This window comes from Cajanus cajan, chromosome 7 (genome assembly GCF_000230855.2).
Source record: "Cajanus cajan strain Asha chromosome 7, NIPB_CcT2T_4, whole genome shotgun sequence".
NCBI lineage: Eukaryota > Viridiplantae > Streptophyta > Magnoliopsida > Fabales > Fabaceae > Cajanus > Cajanus cajan.
Genome location: NC_138523.1, coordinates 12,007,769 through 12,026,964, shown reverse-complemented (window position 1 = coordinate 12,026,964; position 19,196 = coordinate 12,007,769). Strand labels below are relative to the sequence as shown.

The 19,196-nt window shown below is 34.1% G+C and overlaps 1 protein-coding gene and 1 long non-coding RNA gene across 2 annotated transcripts; one reads left to right on the top strand and one right to left on the bottom strand.

Moving 5' to 3' along the window:
* The first annotated feature begins 1,078 nt into the window (after positions 1 to 1,078).
* Positions 1,079 to 6,983, top strand: LOC145950123 (uncharacterized). The gene is made up of 2 exons (XR_014428222.1): positions 1,079 to 1,758; positions 3,870 to 6,983. It is a non-coding gene; the product is annotated as an uncharacterized LOC145950123 (long non-coding RNA).
* Positions 2,411 to 16,680, bottom strand: LOC109808582 (uncharacterized). The gene is made up of 20 exons (XM_020371637.3): positions 16,219 to 16,680; positions 15,513 to 16,091; positions 12,028 to 14,946; positions 11,559 to 11,936; positions 9,609 to 9,699; positions 8,206 to 9,526; positions 8,039 to 8,118; positions 7,760 to 7,844; positions 7,602 to 7,693; positions 7,465 to 7,533; positions 7,276 to 7,312; positions 7,114 to 7,196; positions 6,330 to 6,803; positions 6,054 to 6,090; positions 5,915 to 5,972; positions 5,595 to 5,737; positions 5,385 to 5,450; positions 5,174 to 5,288; positions 5,044 to 5,082; positions 2,411 to 2,924 (listed from the first exon to the last, which is right to left on the bottom strand). The coding sequence occupies exons 2-20, from the start codon at positions 15,916 to 15,918 to the stop codon at positions 2,713 to 2,715; spliced, it is 6,705 nt and encodes a 2,234-aa protein (XP_020227226.1). The 5' UTR covers positions 15,919 to 16,091; positions 16,219 to 16,680; the 3' UTR covers positions 2,411 to 2,712.
* Between the last annotated feature and the right edge of the window lie 2,516 nt (positions 16,681 to 19,196).

Below are 19,196 nucleotides of genomic sequence, written 5' to 3'. Positions count from 1 at the left end.
GAGTATTTCTATCCATTCTCCATAAGAGCTTCACTCACACACGGGTCAACTTTTCCTACTTTACACATCTCAAATTCTCAATAAGTTTTACAAAATCAAAACCCAAAGATATGCAGATAAGACAAGTTCTAAAACACATGTTAATAAAAGTTTGACTCTTGATACCATATATGAAAAAAAGAAATAAAATTTAGAACACTTATTCTGGTAATCTCTGAATTTACAAGAGACTACTACTAGTCTTATCGCCTTGTCGGTTAGAAATGTAGAATACCCTTAGCATGCACTTAAAAAGAATAGTATAAGATTGATATAAATTGATACGTGTGTAATCGTCACGCATGTAAATACCCCATGATAAAGTATTAGTTTTAAAGGAACAAAAAGTGGGTCAGGTTCCATGAATCTGAAGCTGAACTTGTTATCGATGCGATTATTCTTGTAATTCTTACCTTTTATTATTATTTTAAGTCAATGGGATTGCACTTCGCGGTAATAAAACAAAAAAAAAAAGAACCTAGTCTGAAGGCTTCGGTTCGCAACTGTAAACATGCCATGATTGGAACGATGAGTGATGTAGAGACAATTTACTAGTCGGCGAACCCAACCAACTTTAAGTGGAAAGTAAAAAGCTTCGATTGGTGGGGAAGGACTCGGTTAGTAAAATGCACCAGAATGTAGGTTTAATTCTTATTATGATTATTTTTATAATTTTTTTATTTTTATAAAAAATAAAAAAGTTAAAACACTTTGTGTCTCTGATATATAGATAAATATTAAAAGTTAAAAGTACTATTTTAAAAAAAATATAATTTTTTTACATTTTAAGGAATATAATAATCTACTAAAAAAATAGAAATCAAAGAATTGATTATCAAAATATATTCTTTTTATAATAAGTATAGATAATGTGCAAAAAGATGAGGTTATTTTTTGAAATTATAGTCTTTCACATAATTATCTTTAAGGATCTATTTTATTTGTGTATCTTGTAATTACAATTGTATGTGTTTTTAAATATAAAACATAAAATTAACATTAATCCACATAAAAATATTATAAAATTATTTTTAATTGATATTTATTTTAAATATTTTATTATATTTAATAAAACTAAATATATTTTTAGTCTTTATATTTTTTGTTAGTTTTTATTTTTATTTTAAGAATAATTTTTTTACTAATTATACTCCCTGAACTTTTGTCAAATTTTACTTCTAATTTTTTAGAATTTTCTTTCATTAACATTTTGGTTTGTGACATACTGACATCAACATTTTTTGTTCATGAAATTTTTTTTCACAAATTAAAACCAAATAAAATATGTTAAAGGATTAAAAATATATTTAATCCTATTTTTAATATTACTTAAAGAATTTCAGATGTTTGACTATCGTACAAAATCATGTTTTATTTTTCTTCTAAAATAAAAAAGTTCAAGAAAGTAAGTAAATATTTTATGGACCAATGAGCAGTTCCATGAAGAGGTTTCGGCCTTTTGGGCTTGGGCTTGGGCTTTGACAAAAAATACAAAATAAGAGCCCAATCCAACCGCCAAGAATATGTGGGCAATACAGGGAAAGCAATTGAAAAACGTGGAGGGAAAAAAGCATATGAAATTGGCGCTAAGGCGGCAAGAGCCAAAAAGGTGTAACTTGCGCACACCTCTGCTACGCCGCACCCTCTCTTTCCTTGTATCTTCTCTGCCACGCCATTTGATTCGATGTTATTCTCGGTGCGCTCTCAGAACTCTTCAAGGTACGCTTTCTCGTCCCAAACCTCTTCGCTATATTAATTGCTTCTTTATTCGAAATCTCTTCTCCATATTAATCGATTCTTTGTTCGAAACCTATACTCTATATTAATCGTTGTTCCAAACCTTTACTTCATAGTAATCGATTCATTATTTGAAACACCTACTCTCTATTAATCATTGTTCGGAACCTTTACTATGTGAATTCACTGTTACTGCAATGTTTGAGTCAAAATTAGTTTCTCATTCAATGTTTCTCTCGATTATTGTTCGCTTGTATATTAAGAACGTAATTAGATATCGCAATTAATTTTATAGTTTTTTATGAGATATTTTAGGTCATAGAAAGTTTGAACGATGCGGTTTTTTCTTCCACTTGTTTCAAGGCTATTTTCTGTTGCTAAATTTACCGAGTTTTGAACAATTACAGCGAGTTAATAAGATCCATTTTTGTTGCTATTAGAATCAGAATTTGTAGAGTTAGGATGCAATTTTGTTACTATTAGAATCAGAATTTGGAGATTTAGGATGCAATTTTGTTGCTGTTAAAATCAGAATTTGGGCTAGATAATTAATCCGTAGAGGACAGTATTTCGTTCTTCCTTTTGCTAATGGAATTCTGAAGTAAAAAAATCAGATTAAATGTGCAACTGGCAATGGTGAAGTGAGGGACATAATATTCAAGTTGTGTATCTCAGCATAAATTGGGGGAAAAGTACGCCCAATTCCCCTCAAGGCATTACATAGCTCACACTCATGTAATTTTTTTTTTTGAAAACAAGAAAGAAACTAGAGCCTAAGTGCTACTAATAATACATTATTGGGGTCCTAATCTGGAAAACTGCTCAGTCTCTGAGCATGATAAGAAGAACTAAACGTTAAATTAAATAATGACTTCGTCATTTTATAGACGCTACTGAACAACACAGCATGGGATGAATAATACTGATTATTAGTCTTCAGTCTCTTCCCGTTTCTTGAAGGTTGCTACTGTTAGAAATCAATTCCGGATGTTCTATATTTGATTTTGATCCTCGTGATTTTGCCGAACTCGATTCCTTTTTTGTCTTCTCTTTTGTCTTGGCTAACTTGCTTGCTGGGAAATGTAGCCTAGCCATCAGAGGACGGGGTGCTCGTGTTTCCCTGTCAAAACCCCGCACACAGACATAACCTGCAAAACATTCTTTCATCCATTAATTTTGATACGTTATGTTATCTTGATGCCTGCTTTACTATTCAGTTATGACATGGTTCCACCGAATTAGGGTTGAATGGTTCATAATCATTTATTTTCCTCTTTTTTTTCAAATTAATAATCTACTCCAGTACACAGTTTGAATAGTGATGCTTTCACTCTCTTGACTCTCATCGTGACACTCAATATTTCCTCTCTTCCTCCTTTTAAATGTCCATTTCAAACATTATGCACAACTATCTAAAAAAATTCTCTCAATCATCTCAAAGTATCATCTTATTTTTGTGTATACTTAAAACTACTTAGTTTTACGTTCTACTATCTATCTTTTATATATACTTCTAAATTGAATTTCAATAATTTTTTTAAAAAAATTATTAATAACTAAAAAATAACCTTCTATCACAATTTAAATTATTTATTACTAGAGGGGTTTGTGCCTCTAATAGTTATTCATTAATAAAATATTAAAAAATTGTGTATAATTATTTAAAGAAAATTTAAGATTTTTTTTTTATCTGGGAGTATAATGGTCCATTAAAAATGGAAACCAAAAAGTGGTTACATCTCCTATATCCCCTTTATCTGGGGGTATAATGGTCCATTAAAAAATAGAGACCAAAAAGCGGTTACATCTCCTATATCCCCTTTATAATAGTTATAGATATAGATTATAGATAAACCCAAAAATATAATTAATGAATTGAAAAATTATTTATTATACATTTTAATTATATAAGATAAACATTATTATTTGTAATGCAAAGTAAAATACTGGTAATGATTATAATAATAAAAACTAGCAAGACAGCAAGAGCTAAATTTTTTTAGTACATTTGTAAATATTGAAGTTCTCAGCCTTTGCTTGTAATTTGTATTTCAAAGTAGTATTTCGTATTTATATATACGTTCATGATGCAGCCTAATGTCAGAAAAGCAAGGAACCAAATCAACCAATAGTGTCATATATAGAGGCGTATGGAAATAAGATGGCCGAGAATTTGTCAAAAATCTATGTAAAGGTAACTAAACATACATGTCGGAAGTATTCTAATATGTCTGAGTGTTAGTGTTAGTGGGCATGCATGCTAGAGTGCGCACTAATCTTCCACTAGAAGAGAATATGGATAATGAAAGACTGATAATGAAATGACTGAAAAAGAATAAACCATCAAATAAATCTTTCAATATTACGCTCTATTTAGTCCCCCTAAAGTAATAATGTTATATGATAAGTAATCCTTTTAAATATAGAATATTTATCGGTTTAGTCCCTGACTTAATATTTTTTTTATTAACATTCAGGGAGCAACTTTGATGAATTTTTTAATATTTGAAAAAAATACTTATTATGATTTCTAATACTTCGGGGTTTATTCATATAATTTTCTTACTTTAAGGGCAACTCAGGAGGGAGGGTAAAACCTTAGGATAAAATTGAGGGTTTACTCGATTGAAAAACAAGGAAACAAGGTTGCTAGAATTATTAGACGAAGTGTTTTTGGAATGGGCTGCTATGGCACAAGGGAATTGCTATCAAGTATTTCAGTTACCGTTGAAGGAGTTTTGATACCATAGTGCACTGTAGGGGGAAAGTGCAAATTGCTAAATAGGCTTCAATAGGTCAAAAAATGCTTCTGGATGAGATGAAGACAAAAACAAGGCACCCTTCGCTACACCAATAATTTACTCTAGTAATTAGGTTTCATATCTTTCTCATTGCTTACGAAGGAAGTTATGGTTTTGGTTCATTTGTTGGTTATCTTTGATTTTGTTAGCATAGTGCTGTTGATTTGTGCAATCGAACCAAACAAGCTTTAGTAGCACTTACGATAATAGAAGTATATGCATATATAATGCATAGATGCTTGCAAAATTAACCTAAAAGCTGTAAATGTAAGGTGGCATATTATGGTGGCGTCTAGTGTTTTTAGCAAATGCAGCGGGAGAACTGCATTTATTTAGTCCTTTGACCCTGAAAGTATGCCTAAAAATGCAATTTAGTGATGTTAATCACACCAACGAAAACCGGCTAAAGTAGGATATTGAATTAACAAAGCAGTATTACATTCTGTGAATGTGAATTAAATCTTACCCCTCCAAAAGCATTGTTGAATTTCTTGTGTTGTTAAACCTGATCGACAAAAATCATATATTCAACTCCATTGTTTGAGGTATAGTAACTTATATCTTAAATAAGTTACTATGAATTCTTAAGTCTTTACCTTTAAATATTGTTGGTACAGAGGTTCCAAAATATACTGTTCGCCTATTGAGGTTCCAGATCCAACTTCGGGGTACACTGATTGGGTCAATACTTGAGACATGATCAGCAAATACCTGGTTCAAATGATACTAGTTGTACTGCTTAAATTTCAATATGCAAGTATAAGAGGAAACGAGATTTAGCAAACTGAAGATCTCACATTACTTTACCTCATTGACTTGGAAATAGGTGCCATTCAGTGGAAAGCTCCCCCGCATAGCTGTTCGACATGGTATCTGTTCATATTTATCATGAACTCAGGTCAGTTTATCATAATGCTTGAATTACAATGCAGATGTGTTCCCTTCCCTGGCCCCATAATTAATACGAATTAGTAAGCAACATATGGTTAAAACAATGATTTTGATAAGCATTCAGACCAGGAGTGTCCCTCTAACTATCTGTGAATTTGCTTCACGGAAACTGTTGCACGAGAAACATTCCTTCTCATTACAGAGCTGCCCGAATTCTTCTTGAGAGCTGCATTTACTTTCTGGTGGCTGTATAGAATTTGCTGTCTCACCTAATGTAATAATTTATTTGGGAAAATGAATTAGGAAACACCAGAAAGCTGAAAGAAAATATTTATTTAAAAATTTCCCAAATAACGGTGCTGTTACATGGAGCAGACAAAGACTAGACAGTGCCTCTAAATTCATCTGAAAGGAGGCAAGATAATGAAATTGTTATTCTTGTCTACCTGGAGTCCATATAGCAAGAAGGTATTTGCCTGGATCATCAGGCTCACGTGTGTCCCACTGTAATGCACAAATAGTTAATAAAAGATGGACATACAGGGTAAAACATAGCTTTGATTAATAGATGCTGCAATAACTAACCCCTTGCAGAAGAGGATGTGTATCTGGAAGTTCATAACTGTATAAAGGTAAACAAAATCAGTATAAGTTGTTAGAATTTTTTACTACTGTAGCATGGTGGCTGTGATGCCTTCTAAACTCTATGGATGAATTACATGCATCTTCAAACATTGCTGGATTAATAATTGTGGACATGTAATTACTGATTGCTGGTCTTGCTTTTACGGAAATCAGTATGAAATTTTGTTGGTGCCCTCAATGTTAAGTACATGGAGAATAGTTTGTTATTTTACTTACACACAGTGTTCTGTTCGTAATCGGCTCACATTCTTTAGCTTGGGCATAGGAATGGAAGCAGCTTCTGGATTCAAAGCAACCAATGCCTTTGACACTTCACCTTCTTGAAGTTCCATCTTTTCTTGCATGTAATTTTGTAAATTCAGAGCAAACTCTTCTATGTTAAGCTTGATGGTAGGAATTTCACATGAATCGTCGTAGAAAGCATCCTCAATGTCAGTTTGTGATACTTGTGAGCATTCTGGCTCTGGAGTTGTTGGCTCTTCAATGATAGGCTGGCAAATGTTTAATTCAGATTTTGATTCCAGTTGTCTGCACACTTCTGTTAGTTGAATTTCTTCTGCTTGGGTTGTGTTCTCAGGGGGAGGCAAGTGCAACTGACTGATGATTTCAGATGGATTCTGATCAATCACACTATTTCCAGCTGTGGTAACTATACTCTTCTGCTCTGGTCCAGGCAATGCAAGCCTTGCACTGCATACGATATTGTTTATTTGTAATTGATCTATCATAACTTGCAATACATGCATATTATTGGGTTCTGTGTGGTACTGAGATCATTTCCAGCTGTCACTTACGTAAACAATTCTTAATTAAGCCATTGTGATAAGGATAGAATGCAATAGTACGGCCATTATAATGAGCAAGTGAGTATTATAATTCTAGATATATGAACTTTCTTGTATTCTGCCTGACAAGTTATTAACCTATATTGTTAACAATACTTGCAGTGCCTTCTAGACTACTAAATTTTGTGAGGAGTTTTCATATTTCATATACATACCTTGCAAATGCACTAGCAAAGTGTCTACATTCTCCTCTCATTGGGCATGCATTACAATTTGGCTTGCTTTTTGTACAGAAGACCTGCATTTATTGTAGTTTTGTCCCAATCTTAATGGGTTTTGCTCAAGTAAGGTAAGTCTCTTGAGAAAATGCAATTTACCTTTCCAAAAGTAATCATCTGGTAATGTAGCTCATATCTGTAATATAACAAAAAAAGTAAAAAATCAAAAATCAATATCTAAACCCTTGCTAAAATTGCAGAAACAAAGAGAATTTATATATATATATATATATATATATATATATATTTAATGTTATTTTGTTATAGTAAATTGTAAGGAAAATTTACAGTGTTTTTTGATCTAGCTTGCACAGTCGAGGCCAGAGATATTTTTGTATAGATTCCAACACTGGGTACCTACATAGACAATGATATTAGTTCTTATCAACAAAATTAATGCCTCGTATCATTTATGCATTACTCACAATTCTAGGAGATGCAACTGCAGTGACTCAGGCAGTGGCTGCAGAGGGACCCATCCCAGCCGTACTGCTATACGTCCAACATTTGTGTCTACCTGTTATATGTCAATAATTTATCAATTATTCCATATTCCTGCAATTGCATACTACTTTCAACTTACCGGGAAGGCAAGATGGTGCAGTGTTAAAAGCCGCACACATTCCACACTTTTCAATCCCAATCCTCTTATGCTGAGCAAGTATTCTCTGTATGTATGAAATCAATTTTTATTATTGCCTTACTTGAAATATGTCTCACCACTTGTGTGAGTGTTGCTATTTGTGAATTCAGAGAGTTCAGGTTGTTGGTTTCACCAATCATGCAGTCAAGAAATGCTCACATAATTGTGTGTACGAGAAATAGTACTTCACTAAGTGGTTTAATTAACCACTGTACTTACTTTGCTTTGTCAGGTGGAACATCTCTAAGCCACTCAAGGTCAGTGCTTCCATGTTCTTCAACCAGCCGATTCAGGAAATCCTGCAGCGTATCATGTCATTTAAGCTCCATTCATAGGCTGTCTGTCTCAAAAAAGTTCTAAGTATTATTTTATGGAATTTGATGTACCTTAATGCGTTCTGCAAGCCTGTTGTTCATGCCCCGTTCTTTGATGGTCTTGGCAATTTCACTGACATCTGCACATCTCACAGCTTCCCAGTCCAAAGAATCCATGGTGTTTTCTGTCTTTTCTCTTCTCCCAGCCTTAGCTTGTGCTTCTATTCTTAAACTATCCCAGTTAAAATCATCCTTTTTTTCTTTTCCTTGTTCCCTGCTCTTTAATTTTATTGGGGCAGAACTTATCTCATTGTTTTCATTCCTCCTGACATTTTTGTGCTCATCCCTTTCTTTCTGCACAAGAACTTGAGTTTGTCCAGAAATGTTGAAAAAGCTTTGCTGCAGGTGATTGTTTGGTTCCTGAGGATGGACTTGAGATACAATGCTTTGAGAATGGGTTCTTGCAACTTCTCCTGCAGGTTCTTTTGTTTGAAAACTTGATCTGTTCATGCCATTTTCATCCTTTTTCTTTAAGAAGTCACTTGACGAGGTTTCTGTTTTGAAAGGATCAAAGCAGTTAACATCAAGCATTCCTGAGTCGGGGGTGAGTTTCAAAGTATATTCAAGGGATTGGGTGATGGATGCTTCTGAAGAGCCTTCTGTACAATTTGATTTTTTCAAGCTTTCTACTGGATTGTTATGCGGCATGTGTATAGGTTGATCATATGCACCGCTTAAGTTCTCAGTTGATTTGCTTTTTTGACTGTTGTCTTCATAAAATTTGGATGAACTAACCATTTCAAGAAGTTTACTGAAGGAAGTGCTGCTATCAAAATGGTTGTACTTTGTTGTGCTGGAGAGATCTTCTACTTCTGAGTTACTATCTGAGTATGATCCTACTTTCTCAGGATTTTGATCATTTGAAAAATCTCCAGATATTTGGGATGAAATGACAGAGCCTTGGGATGAAACTATGTCATGTAACTCTTTCCTATCACCATCACAACATGATTTTTCTTCTGCTTCCTCAATCGTATCACTAAGTAGTCCACTCCTCATTGGACTACAGTGTTCCTTTGTATTTCTTTGGGATAATTCCGAAAGTCTGGAGTTTGATTCATCTGTGCTAATCACACTGCTGTTAGTTCCACAGGAATCATTGCTGTTGATAGCTTCTTTTTCTCCAGAATGCTCAACAATGTCTAGTGTTAGAGAACTCTGGTCATAAACAGATTGATTCAATAATTTTGCATCCCATTCCGTGCTCTCTTCTGGTTCCACTATATGCACTTGTGTTTCGTTGATTACCAGCCTTGAGTCTTCCGCATGGTGTGTTTTGCACTCACTGCTTGATTTTTTGGGAAATCGAGCAGCAAGGGACATGTATGCAGAGCTGTCAACAGAGAGCAGAAAATGTTGCTGTGGCATGTCATCAAGTTATAAATTTGCCAAAATTTAGCTTATAGAGTTTATACCTGGAAAGATGGTCAGAGACATTTTGAGTGAGGAAAACTCCAACCACTGAATCCACAACTGATCCTTTCCATCGAGAAAATCTTCTGTCTCCTGTTGATTATGATTTATATTAATATATGAACTCTGTTACCAATGCCAATTAATGCAATGGAAGAAGCTCTTATTAACTTAGTTTTTGACTGTTCATGGAGTAGGGATTTTCTGCACATTGTTGTTTTCTAAATTTCAAGACAATTCTTATTGCAATTATTTCTCTTCTAAGTTGTAACATCATCTTGAGTACATGCATTCATTACACTATATTTCAGTAAGTGCCATACGTTTCTTAGTCAAATTCATAGTAGTCAATAGCGGCCGGAGCGGCCGCTATCGCGGCGCTCCGGAGCGGAGCGGCCTCACCCCGCAATCTGGCTGCTGGAGCGGAGCGGATTTGTGTAGCGGCTGGAGCGGCCGCGTCGGAGGAGGAGCGGAGCGGCCCAAATCGCGGAATCGCGGCGCGATTTCAGACTTACCCTTCATTAAGGGTAAGTCGGTCTTTTCAATGGGGTTTTTTTGCCCTAATCCTCCACTTCCCTCTCGCGATTTCAGACTCATCCAAACCAAACCCCTCCTTTCGTCTCTCCCTTTCTTCTTCTCTGGCTATCGTGCGTGCAGCGTGCAGCTCCGACGAACTCCGGCTCCGACGCACCTCCATCGCCGACGCGCCTCCAGCTCCGACGCACCTCGGACTCCGACGCGCCTCCAGGTCCGACGCAGCTCCGACGTGGCCGCAAGCTCCGACGCGCGTTTGTCTCTATTCTCCTTCTATTCTCCTTCGAGGATGCCTTTTATGCAACATGCAACATATTTTTTTTTTAATTATTTATTAAATTATTTCAACTGATTTTTTTTTTAATTTCTGATTTAATTTAATTGAACAAATTTTATTTTTAAATTCTGATTAAATTTAATTCAACAAATTTTATTTTTAAATTCTGATTAAATTTAATTCAGCAAATTTTATTTTTAATTTCTAATTAAATTTAATTCAGAAAAATTTATTTTTAATTTCTGATTAAATTTAATTCAGCAAATTTTATTTTTAATTTCTGATTAAATTTAATTCAGAAAATTTTATTTTTAATTTCAGAAATTTCTATTTCTATTTCAGCAGCATATTTTTTTAAATTTCTGATTCTATATATATATATATTATTAATTATTTTTGTTTTTTTAGCTTTTATATATATATTATTAATTATTTAATATATATAAATTAATATTTAAATAGCGGTTATCCCGCTCCGCGTCATCCCGCTATCCCAGTTTTAGGGTCGGCCGCTCCGCGCCGCTATCCGGGATTGACTACTATGGTCAAATTACATGGGAGTCATTGAGATTTAAGTACAGTACACCTGAAAAAATATTTCAGCTACTTATCTTTACATTGTACTATGCTAAATCAGCAGTTATTGTTTTCTTTGGGGGTTTGTTATGCATAAGATATGCTGAAGTTTATGAACGAAGAATGAGATATTGGATGCTATTTTATCTGTCTTACTCTTGCAAATTTCTTGCCTTTAATCAATTACAGAAAAAACCCAATTGATGACTGCCAAAGTGGAGGTACTTACATTTTTTAAACACTAAGAGTGGCCCATGCTTTGCTCTCGTGACACTATCACTGGCCTAGGTAGTTCAAATCATTTCATAATTCATGGTTGTGGTGGTATAGGGAACCCATTTTTGTTGTAGTTGTTGGAGGGTGGGGGTTTACCACCAACTTATTGCTTCACATTTATGGAAAGTAGGAAGACAGATAATGTTTTAGTATTCTTTTAAAATGTAGTTTTGCTGTGCATCTTCTTTCTTTTTCTCATTTTTTCCACTTCATTAATCACATGTAAGTTGGTGCTTTGCTAGAGGACTAGAGGTGTGTGTCAAAGGTGAATAATGTCAAAAACTGATACCTTGTACAAGATGCATCCTTGCAATAAATGAGTCTGCTCGTCCACGGAACACATTTCGTTCTTCTTCCCACCACTTGGCCTTACCTTCATCAGTTCCATCAATCCCATGACTGTTTATATCTAGCAACAAAAGCTTCCAAACTCTCTCAGTCTCATCGTCAAGGTCAACTTTTGGTCGTGGATGCTGTTTCTTGTTTTGAAAGGGAACAATGACCCCATTTCCATGGTTAAGGCTGTTTTGCTGCTTATAAGGGACCAGTGCATTCTGCTCATGTAATGCAAGGTCTCTGGCTTCTGTGTTTATGTTTAGTCGTCTAAATTGCTCTGTTAATGCATCAATATAATTCATGGTTTTCCATAGTACTTCAGGAGCAATGTCTGCAATGCCAAAAATTACATTGTGGAATTATTTGTCTTTTGAGATGTATATAGTGTTATTGGCATAAAAATAAGGATTCAGTTCAAATACCTGATGACATCCCCATTGGAAAGGGGTAATTTCCCAATGTAAAATGATGGTGCTGTAGCATCTTATTTGTGCTAGAATGTGCTGAACTGGGAAGAACACTTTTCTTTCTATTCCGCTTCTTTTTTATGAGTGATGCACGTGTCTCTACAACTAAAGCATCAATGCATGTTTGTTCTCTGCCACAGGCTACTTGTTTTGCAGTACAATTTGGTTCAGTATCACAGTTTCTAATTCTAGTTAGAGAACCACGATCACTAGTAGAGGATTGAGATCTTTCTGCCAGCCTTTTCAAAGACAAGACGAACTCATCAAATGTTTGAGTATTATCAATAGAACTTTCTGTCAATTCACTTATGGCTGGGACTCCAGCTGCATTATATCTTGAACCATAAATCCAGCAGCCGGAGCTTGATGCATATGGATGCACTAGAGCATCTTCCTGAGGATATGTCTGTTGGACTTCTTTTGTTGTAGTCACAGATGTAACATAAGTGATAGAAGTTTTCCCCTTATCAGTTCTCCTTTTCTTCTGTATGTTTGGAAACTGAACACATAAGTTAGTCTGGTATGAGGCAAGTCCATTATAGTGTGCCCCAATCAGATTCAGGCTGCTGTCATCTGCATGATTAAAGGTACCTGAATGTTTTCTCTTTGAACCAACCATTTGTAACCTTGTTGAACTTTGGTTATTACTGAGGTTTCCATCCTGAGCAGTTGCCTGGCCATTTTCGTTTATGTTTTCTACAGAGTTGACATTCAGCTTTGCCCCAAGGGGAGTGCTTCTTGAAATAGATGAACTTGGTTGTTGTGTTTCCTCAGGTAATGGCATGCAATTATTTAATGCCTCCTTCATCCAAGTGTCTTGATTATAGGTAAGGCCTACTTTTGTTTCCTGTAACACCATATTTTCCTTTCCAATGAGCAAATCTAAATTTTGTCTGCCTACATAATTTTCATCTCCAGTTCCCATGTCAAAATTTAAGGACCTTCTCCATGACATATTGTTAGATTCAAGCACCATTGCTTCAGTCAATTCGGTCATTTCTGTTGGAGGAATAGGAGATGGATTTGATTTGTTTTTCCTCACATACTTTCTCTTGGCTGTTGGGTTTTCTTTTGTTTTTTCCCCCGGGAGATTGATCTTTGAAGATGTACTTGGAGCTTGTGCTTCCTTAGTTAATGTCACATCATCATTTAATGCCTGCTTCATTGAAGTGCTTAGATCATAGGCAAGGCCTGCATTCATTTCCTGCATGACTACACCAATTTCACTGCCTGGATGTTTATTTGTATTCTCTTTGACTGCATAATTTTTATGTTTTGCTCTTTCATCAGAATTTGTGGATCCTGTGCATGACATTTGGGCAGATGCAGGGATTGCAGGCATCTTTATTTCAGTCAATTCTCCAGGTAATTCTGTTGGAGGAACAGAAATCTTGTTCATTCCTTTCCTTTTCACATACTTCTTGTCAGTTGGGTTTTCCTCTGACTTTGTCCCAGAGCTTTTTCTTCTTGAACGAGATGTATTTGGGGCTCGTTTGTCTTCTTGTAATGACATGGAACTGTTTGATGCTTGCTTCATGTAAGTGTTTAGATCATAGGCAAAGCCTACATTCATATCCTGCATGACTACACCAATTTCACTGCCCATATGCACAATTGGATTCTCTTGTACTGCATAACTTTGATCTCTTGCTCTTTCATCAAAATTTATGGACCCTGTAAACAACACTTGGGTGGATTCAGGCATCTTTTCTTCAGTCAATTCTCCAGTCACTTCTGTTGGAGAAGTCTTATATGGTCTTTTCTTTCTTGTATACTTCCTCTTGGCCGTTGGGTTTTCCTCTGGCTTTGTCCTGGAGCTTGTTTTTCTTGAAGATGCATTTGGGGCTTGTGTGTCTTCTGGTAATGATATGTAACTATTTGATACCTGCTTCATGGAAGTGTTTAGGTCATAGGCAAGGCTGATGTTCGTTTCCTGCATGACTAGACCAATTTCACTGCCAGGATGTGCTGTTGGGTTGTCTTTGACTGGATAACTTTGATATCTTGCTCTTTCATCTAAATTTACAGACCCTGTACATGACATTTGGGTGGATTCAGGCATCTTTTCTTTAGTCAGTTCTCCAGTAACTTCCATTGGAGGATCAGAAGTTTTGTTCACTCCTTTCCTTCTCACATACTTCCTCTTGGCAGTTGGCTGTTTGTCTGACTTTGTCTCAGAGGTTTTGGGTAATGACTTATAATTGTTTGATGCCTGCTTCAATGAAGTGCTTAGATCAAATGCGAGGCCTACATTTGTTTCTTCTACCGGTGCCCCATTTACTTTTCCCAAAAGTGCAGTTGTATTTTCCATGCTAGCAGGACTTTCATCTCTTGTTCCTGCGTCAAAATTTAAGGTCCTTCTACAAGACACTTTGGTAGATTCAGGCATTTCTTTAGTAAATTCTGTAGTCACTTCTGTTGGAGAAGTTTGTTCCAATCCTTTCCTTCTCACATACTTCCTCTTGGCAGTTGGGTTTTCTTTTGATTGAACAGGCTTTGGGGTAGCAGGCTTCCGAGTACTTTTGGGTTTGATTTCTTTAATTACCTTGGGACGGTGCTTTCTTCTCCTTGGTTTTTGTTGTGGTGTTTTACCAAGATCAGGATCATGAGTGCTTCCCTTATCCGGGTTGCCATTCTCCCTTAATGGTGAAGAAAGGGAAGCAGATTCTACACCAGGGTTGCAAAGCTCTATGCTGTTTGGTGGTACATTATTGTCAACCTCAGTGGGGACATTTCTCTCTTCCCCTCCTGGATCCTTTTCTTCCATATTGATTTGCATTGATGCTATTAGTCTGCTTGCTTCTTTGTTGCCACTGTCAAGGGTAAATGGGGTATCATGGGAAGTTGTCTTGCTACAGCAAGAAATGTATGTTTCTGTGTCATAAGAGAGTAAGCAAACCAGTGTAAGAGCAATATGGTCCCAGATAGATAAAGTATTAAAAGGAAATTAAAACAGAAGCTTATTGATAAGCAAATGGTGGATATTGTGCCAGTGAAGGTTTTATGAATGCCATAGAGCAACATGGTCTCAAGGTTAAGTTTTAGGGAGTAAAATGCATGCAGACATGCAAATAAAATTATTTTAGTCAGAAACTAGTTTGAATTTGAATGCATGCTAAGAAATTAAAAAATCAAATCTCATTTAAATAAAAAAACAGATGATGAGAAAATATAGCATGCCTAAGGTATATGCTCTTTGCTTTGGAGCAAACAGAAACCATTGCTACATATATCTAACTGAAATTTATCGAGTGTCCCCTCACTGGCTGTTGCTTGTTCTATTTTTTTTGTTCTACGTCATCATCAGTGTTCTGTGTAGATTCTTAATTTACCTTCACTACGATCATCTATTGCTCACTTGGTTCCAGTGACACGTGGAGGGGAAAATTTTATAAAATGGCACATACCAAATAGTAGTAAGGGCAAAAAATAGGACTTACCCTGAGGGTCCTTGGCATTGTCAAGGATGAACGAAGGAACAAACGGGTTCTTCAATCTATCATTATTCCTTTGTGTCACACCAGGGTTCCTTGATTCAGCCTCAACCGCAAACAAATGTTCACAAAATCCAAGTTTGCTGTAGCTAGAAACAGCATCTGAAGCTGTCTGTTCACAAGTTTTGCCGCTGTAACCGGCAAAGTTTGACCCATCATGTGGCCCGCAAATTTTCTCTTGGGCAAGTGAGAATTCAACACATGCAACTGCTCCATTTGCATGACCCATGTGGTTTCTCTCCAAAGGCGTGTAGATCGGCACTGGTTTTAGAGGAACGGGCTTAATAGGGGTGGTGGGGTTCCAAGGAACCTCAACTTGCGGCTCCTCTGTGTCCATTTCCCCAACCACCATTCACTTCCCCTTTTCAATCCTCGCTGAAAGGTCAAGAAAAAAGAGAAAACAATCAAAATTGCTGACCGGGATTATCTCAGGGTGCTCTCAGAAGCTCAATTTCCCGATAAAGGTCCCAACTTTGTTCAATCTCGACCTTTTTCTCACTTGAAGGAGCATCTTCACGGTTGAACCTAAAAGAATAAATAAAAAATGATAAATAAATGTTAATAAATTGGTGAAATTGAAGAACACGAATCAGAGATGCAGTTCTTAGTTGATGCCATAAAGGAACATTGACAACGGTGGGTTTGTAATTACCTTTCGCCGAGTAACCGGTGAGTGATGAGGCATGTTATTCAGTAATTGCAGAAGGGAATGAAGAATTTGTTTCTACCCAATTAATATTAAAAAAACCAAAACTGGTAGACTTTGGAATGTAACAAAGTAGAAGCAAAATAATGGCTGATTATTCTCTTTGGAAACTCCGCTTCCTGCTCAGAGTGAGCAGAATTTCTTCCATGCGGCAAACCAAAACCGAAATTAAAACGGAAAAATAGGAGAGATTCATGGGGAAGGTGGTTACGTAGAGTCAATGCTGGAGATCTAGGTATCACATGTATGTGGGGCTAAGTACTAACTTGTAAGCTCTCTCACGGAGTGAGCAGGGAAAGAGAAGGAACATGATTCTATCTGGTTGGATGTGCATTCAGAACTAGGTTAATTTCACTTCTATGTTCTATTAGGTTGAAGAAATCCACATTTAAAGTACATGGAATAAATGTATTTTAATTTTAACTTTCATATATAATTCATTGCTGACCGACGAAGATGCAGTCATAATAATCGCAAAAAGAATAATGTTATCCACACATGAACTTTTTCATACGTAACGCATGCATGCAATTTTAATTAAGAGTTTAATTTTAATACACTATCGATCTCTACTATCAGTAGCAGCCCTCCCATGAAAGCTGTTGCTCGCAGACAATATATATGGAGAGAAAAATAAAAGAATAATATTATTCGTACATCAAATTATATATAAAATTTAATTTTAATGTCTATGAAAAATTGATGAACAATTTTGTTAATTTTAAATTTACAATTTTACTCACAATTTGAGTTTTTCATTAAATGTTTAATTTTCAAAACTAAAAACTTTCATGTTTTTCATCAATGTATTATTTATTTTGGAAATGAGTTTCTTCTCTCCATCCCGGGTAAAATAAAATTATTTCCAGGTTAGGCTTTGTTTTTAAATTTTTTTTTAATATATTGCTTTTAGCTTTTACAGATTGAAAAAAACATAGTTGAAAATTTTATTTCCCAAAACCATTTTAATCCAATTGTCTTTAAAATTGAAGATATTTTTGAACCAATAAAATCAATATATTTTCAATATAGTACTTAATAATAAAAAATATTCTAAATCTTTTACACGGTATTTTTTTTTAAAATAAATGAAATTAAACACAATAAAACATGACTATGATCATAAATAAAATTATTTATTTATTTTTTACTTTTTAGTTCTTATAGTGTAGTGTTTGATGAATTGAGTTTCTCAAATTTTAATTGTTCGATTTCGGTCTTCAAATTTTCAAATAGTGTAATTTTATGTATTTAATAACTTCAAATTTAATATTTGTCTAAGATAATGACGTGATTTTTTTATGAGTAAGATTGACGTGATCGTAGAGTACTGATACGAGTGTTAATATTATTGACGACTTGGGTTCCAAATTTTTAGTTGGTCGATTTGATTTTCATAATTTTGAAAATATTAAAATAGAATCACATTAATACATATATGTAATTATTGGACACAAAATATATACATCATATTAATGTACAAAATTTTAAATTATCTTAAAAATACTTTCTTTTTTACTGTTATAAATGTCTTTCAACTTGTTAAATTAGAGACTAATTGCATTTCCAATACTATAACTTCGTTGGATCAATATCTTTCACACATGATAATATTAAAAATAGCCTAAGTCTTGGAATTTTTTCTTCATATTCTTACATAAAATATTTTTTTTAGGTAAATATAACTAGTTTTTAGAAATATAAAAGAATGAATAAAGTATTAATTTTTAACCTAATTATATTATTTTCTTTAAAAAGTAATTAAAATAGTTTTACAATTAAATATATTTTAGAAAATATTTTCACATTTTAAAATTAATATTTTTTAAATAATAAAAGAATTTTTATTTATCTATTAAATTATTTTCTTTAAAATTATAAAGAAAATTTTCCTTTAAATTATTTTAAATTTTGTAGTTTAATTTTATAATATTACTCTCGACTAATGTGCACATTCAAATATGTTAAATGACGGACTATTTTAATATTTTGTACTAAAATTAAAATAAATAAATTTTCATTATTAGTTTTAAGAGTAATTATTTTGGTCGTAAAATTAGTTTTAGTGAAAAATATAGAGTAAAATATAGTATATCTTTTAGGAAAAAGCAACGCTAATTTTAATATAAGTATAAAAATCAACATAATATATACATCTTTTGAGGTAGAAGATTGTAAATGATACTTTGGTAATATTGTTTTTACAGTAAAAGTTGACTGTACATTAACATAAATAAAATTTGAAAATGAAATATTGTTAAATATATTACAATCGGTTGGAGAAGGAAAAGTATATTTTAGTATAAGACAAGAGAGTGGAATTAATAAAAAAAATACATGATTATTTTTTCCATCTCTATGAAGTTTGAGAGAATGCAAATAATAGACATTTTCATATCAACAAATTAAAAAAATAAGTTATTTCTATCTTCAAAAGAAAAAGGTGATTTTTATTTTTGAGATTCTTTTAAATGATCATTAAAAGAGGCAAGATGAATGCTAGTTTAATTGAGGGGACCTTAATGTTCTACAAGTCTTTCTAATAGTAAATGCTTGTAATAAGTAGTCATTCTAATTTGACAAGTCTTTGGTCTCTAAAACTAATTTCTGATTCAAATCATTCACCTCAATGATTGGTAAGCTATTGAACATGCCATATTCATAAAAGAATATATTATAAATGATGTTTTAGTTGTGAAGAAAACTGAACTAATCTATCCAAATAGAAAATAAAAACTAATAAAAATGGAAAATTAGCAATTTTGTTTGATTTTTTCTCTCTCTCATGATTTAGTTTAATTTATGATTTGAAATGTGAAATCGGTTCAAACTAAATCATACTTATGTTTAAATACTTTTTTTTCCTCTCTAAATGTATAATATGAATGTAGGTATATGAGAATAACAATGTAACATTCTAAGTA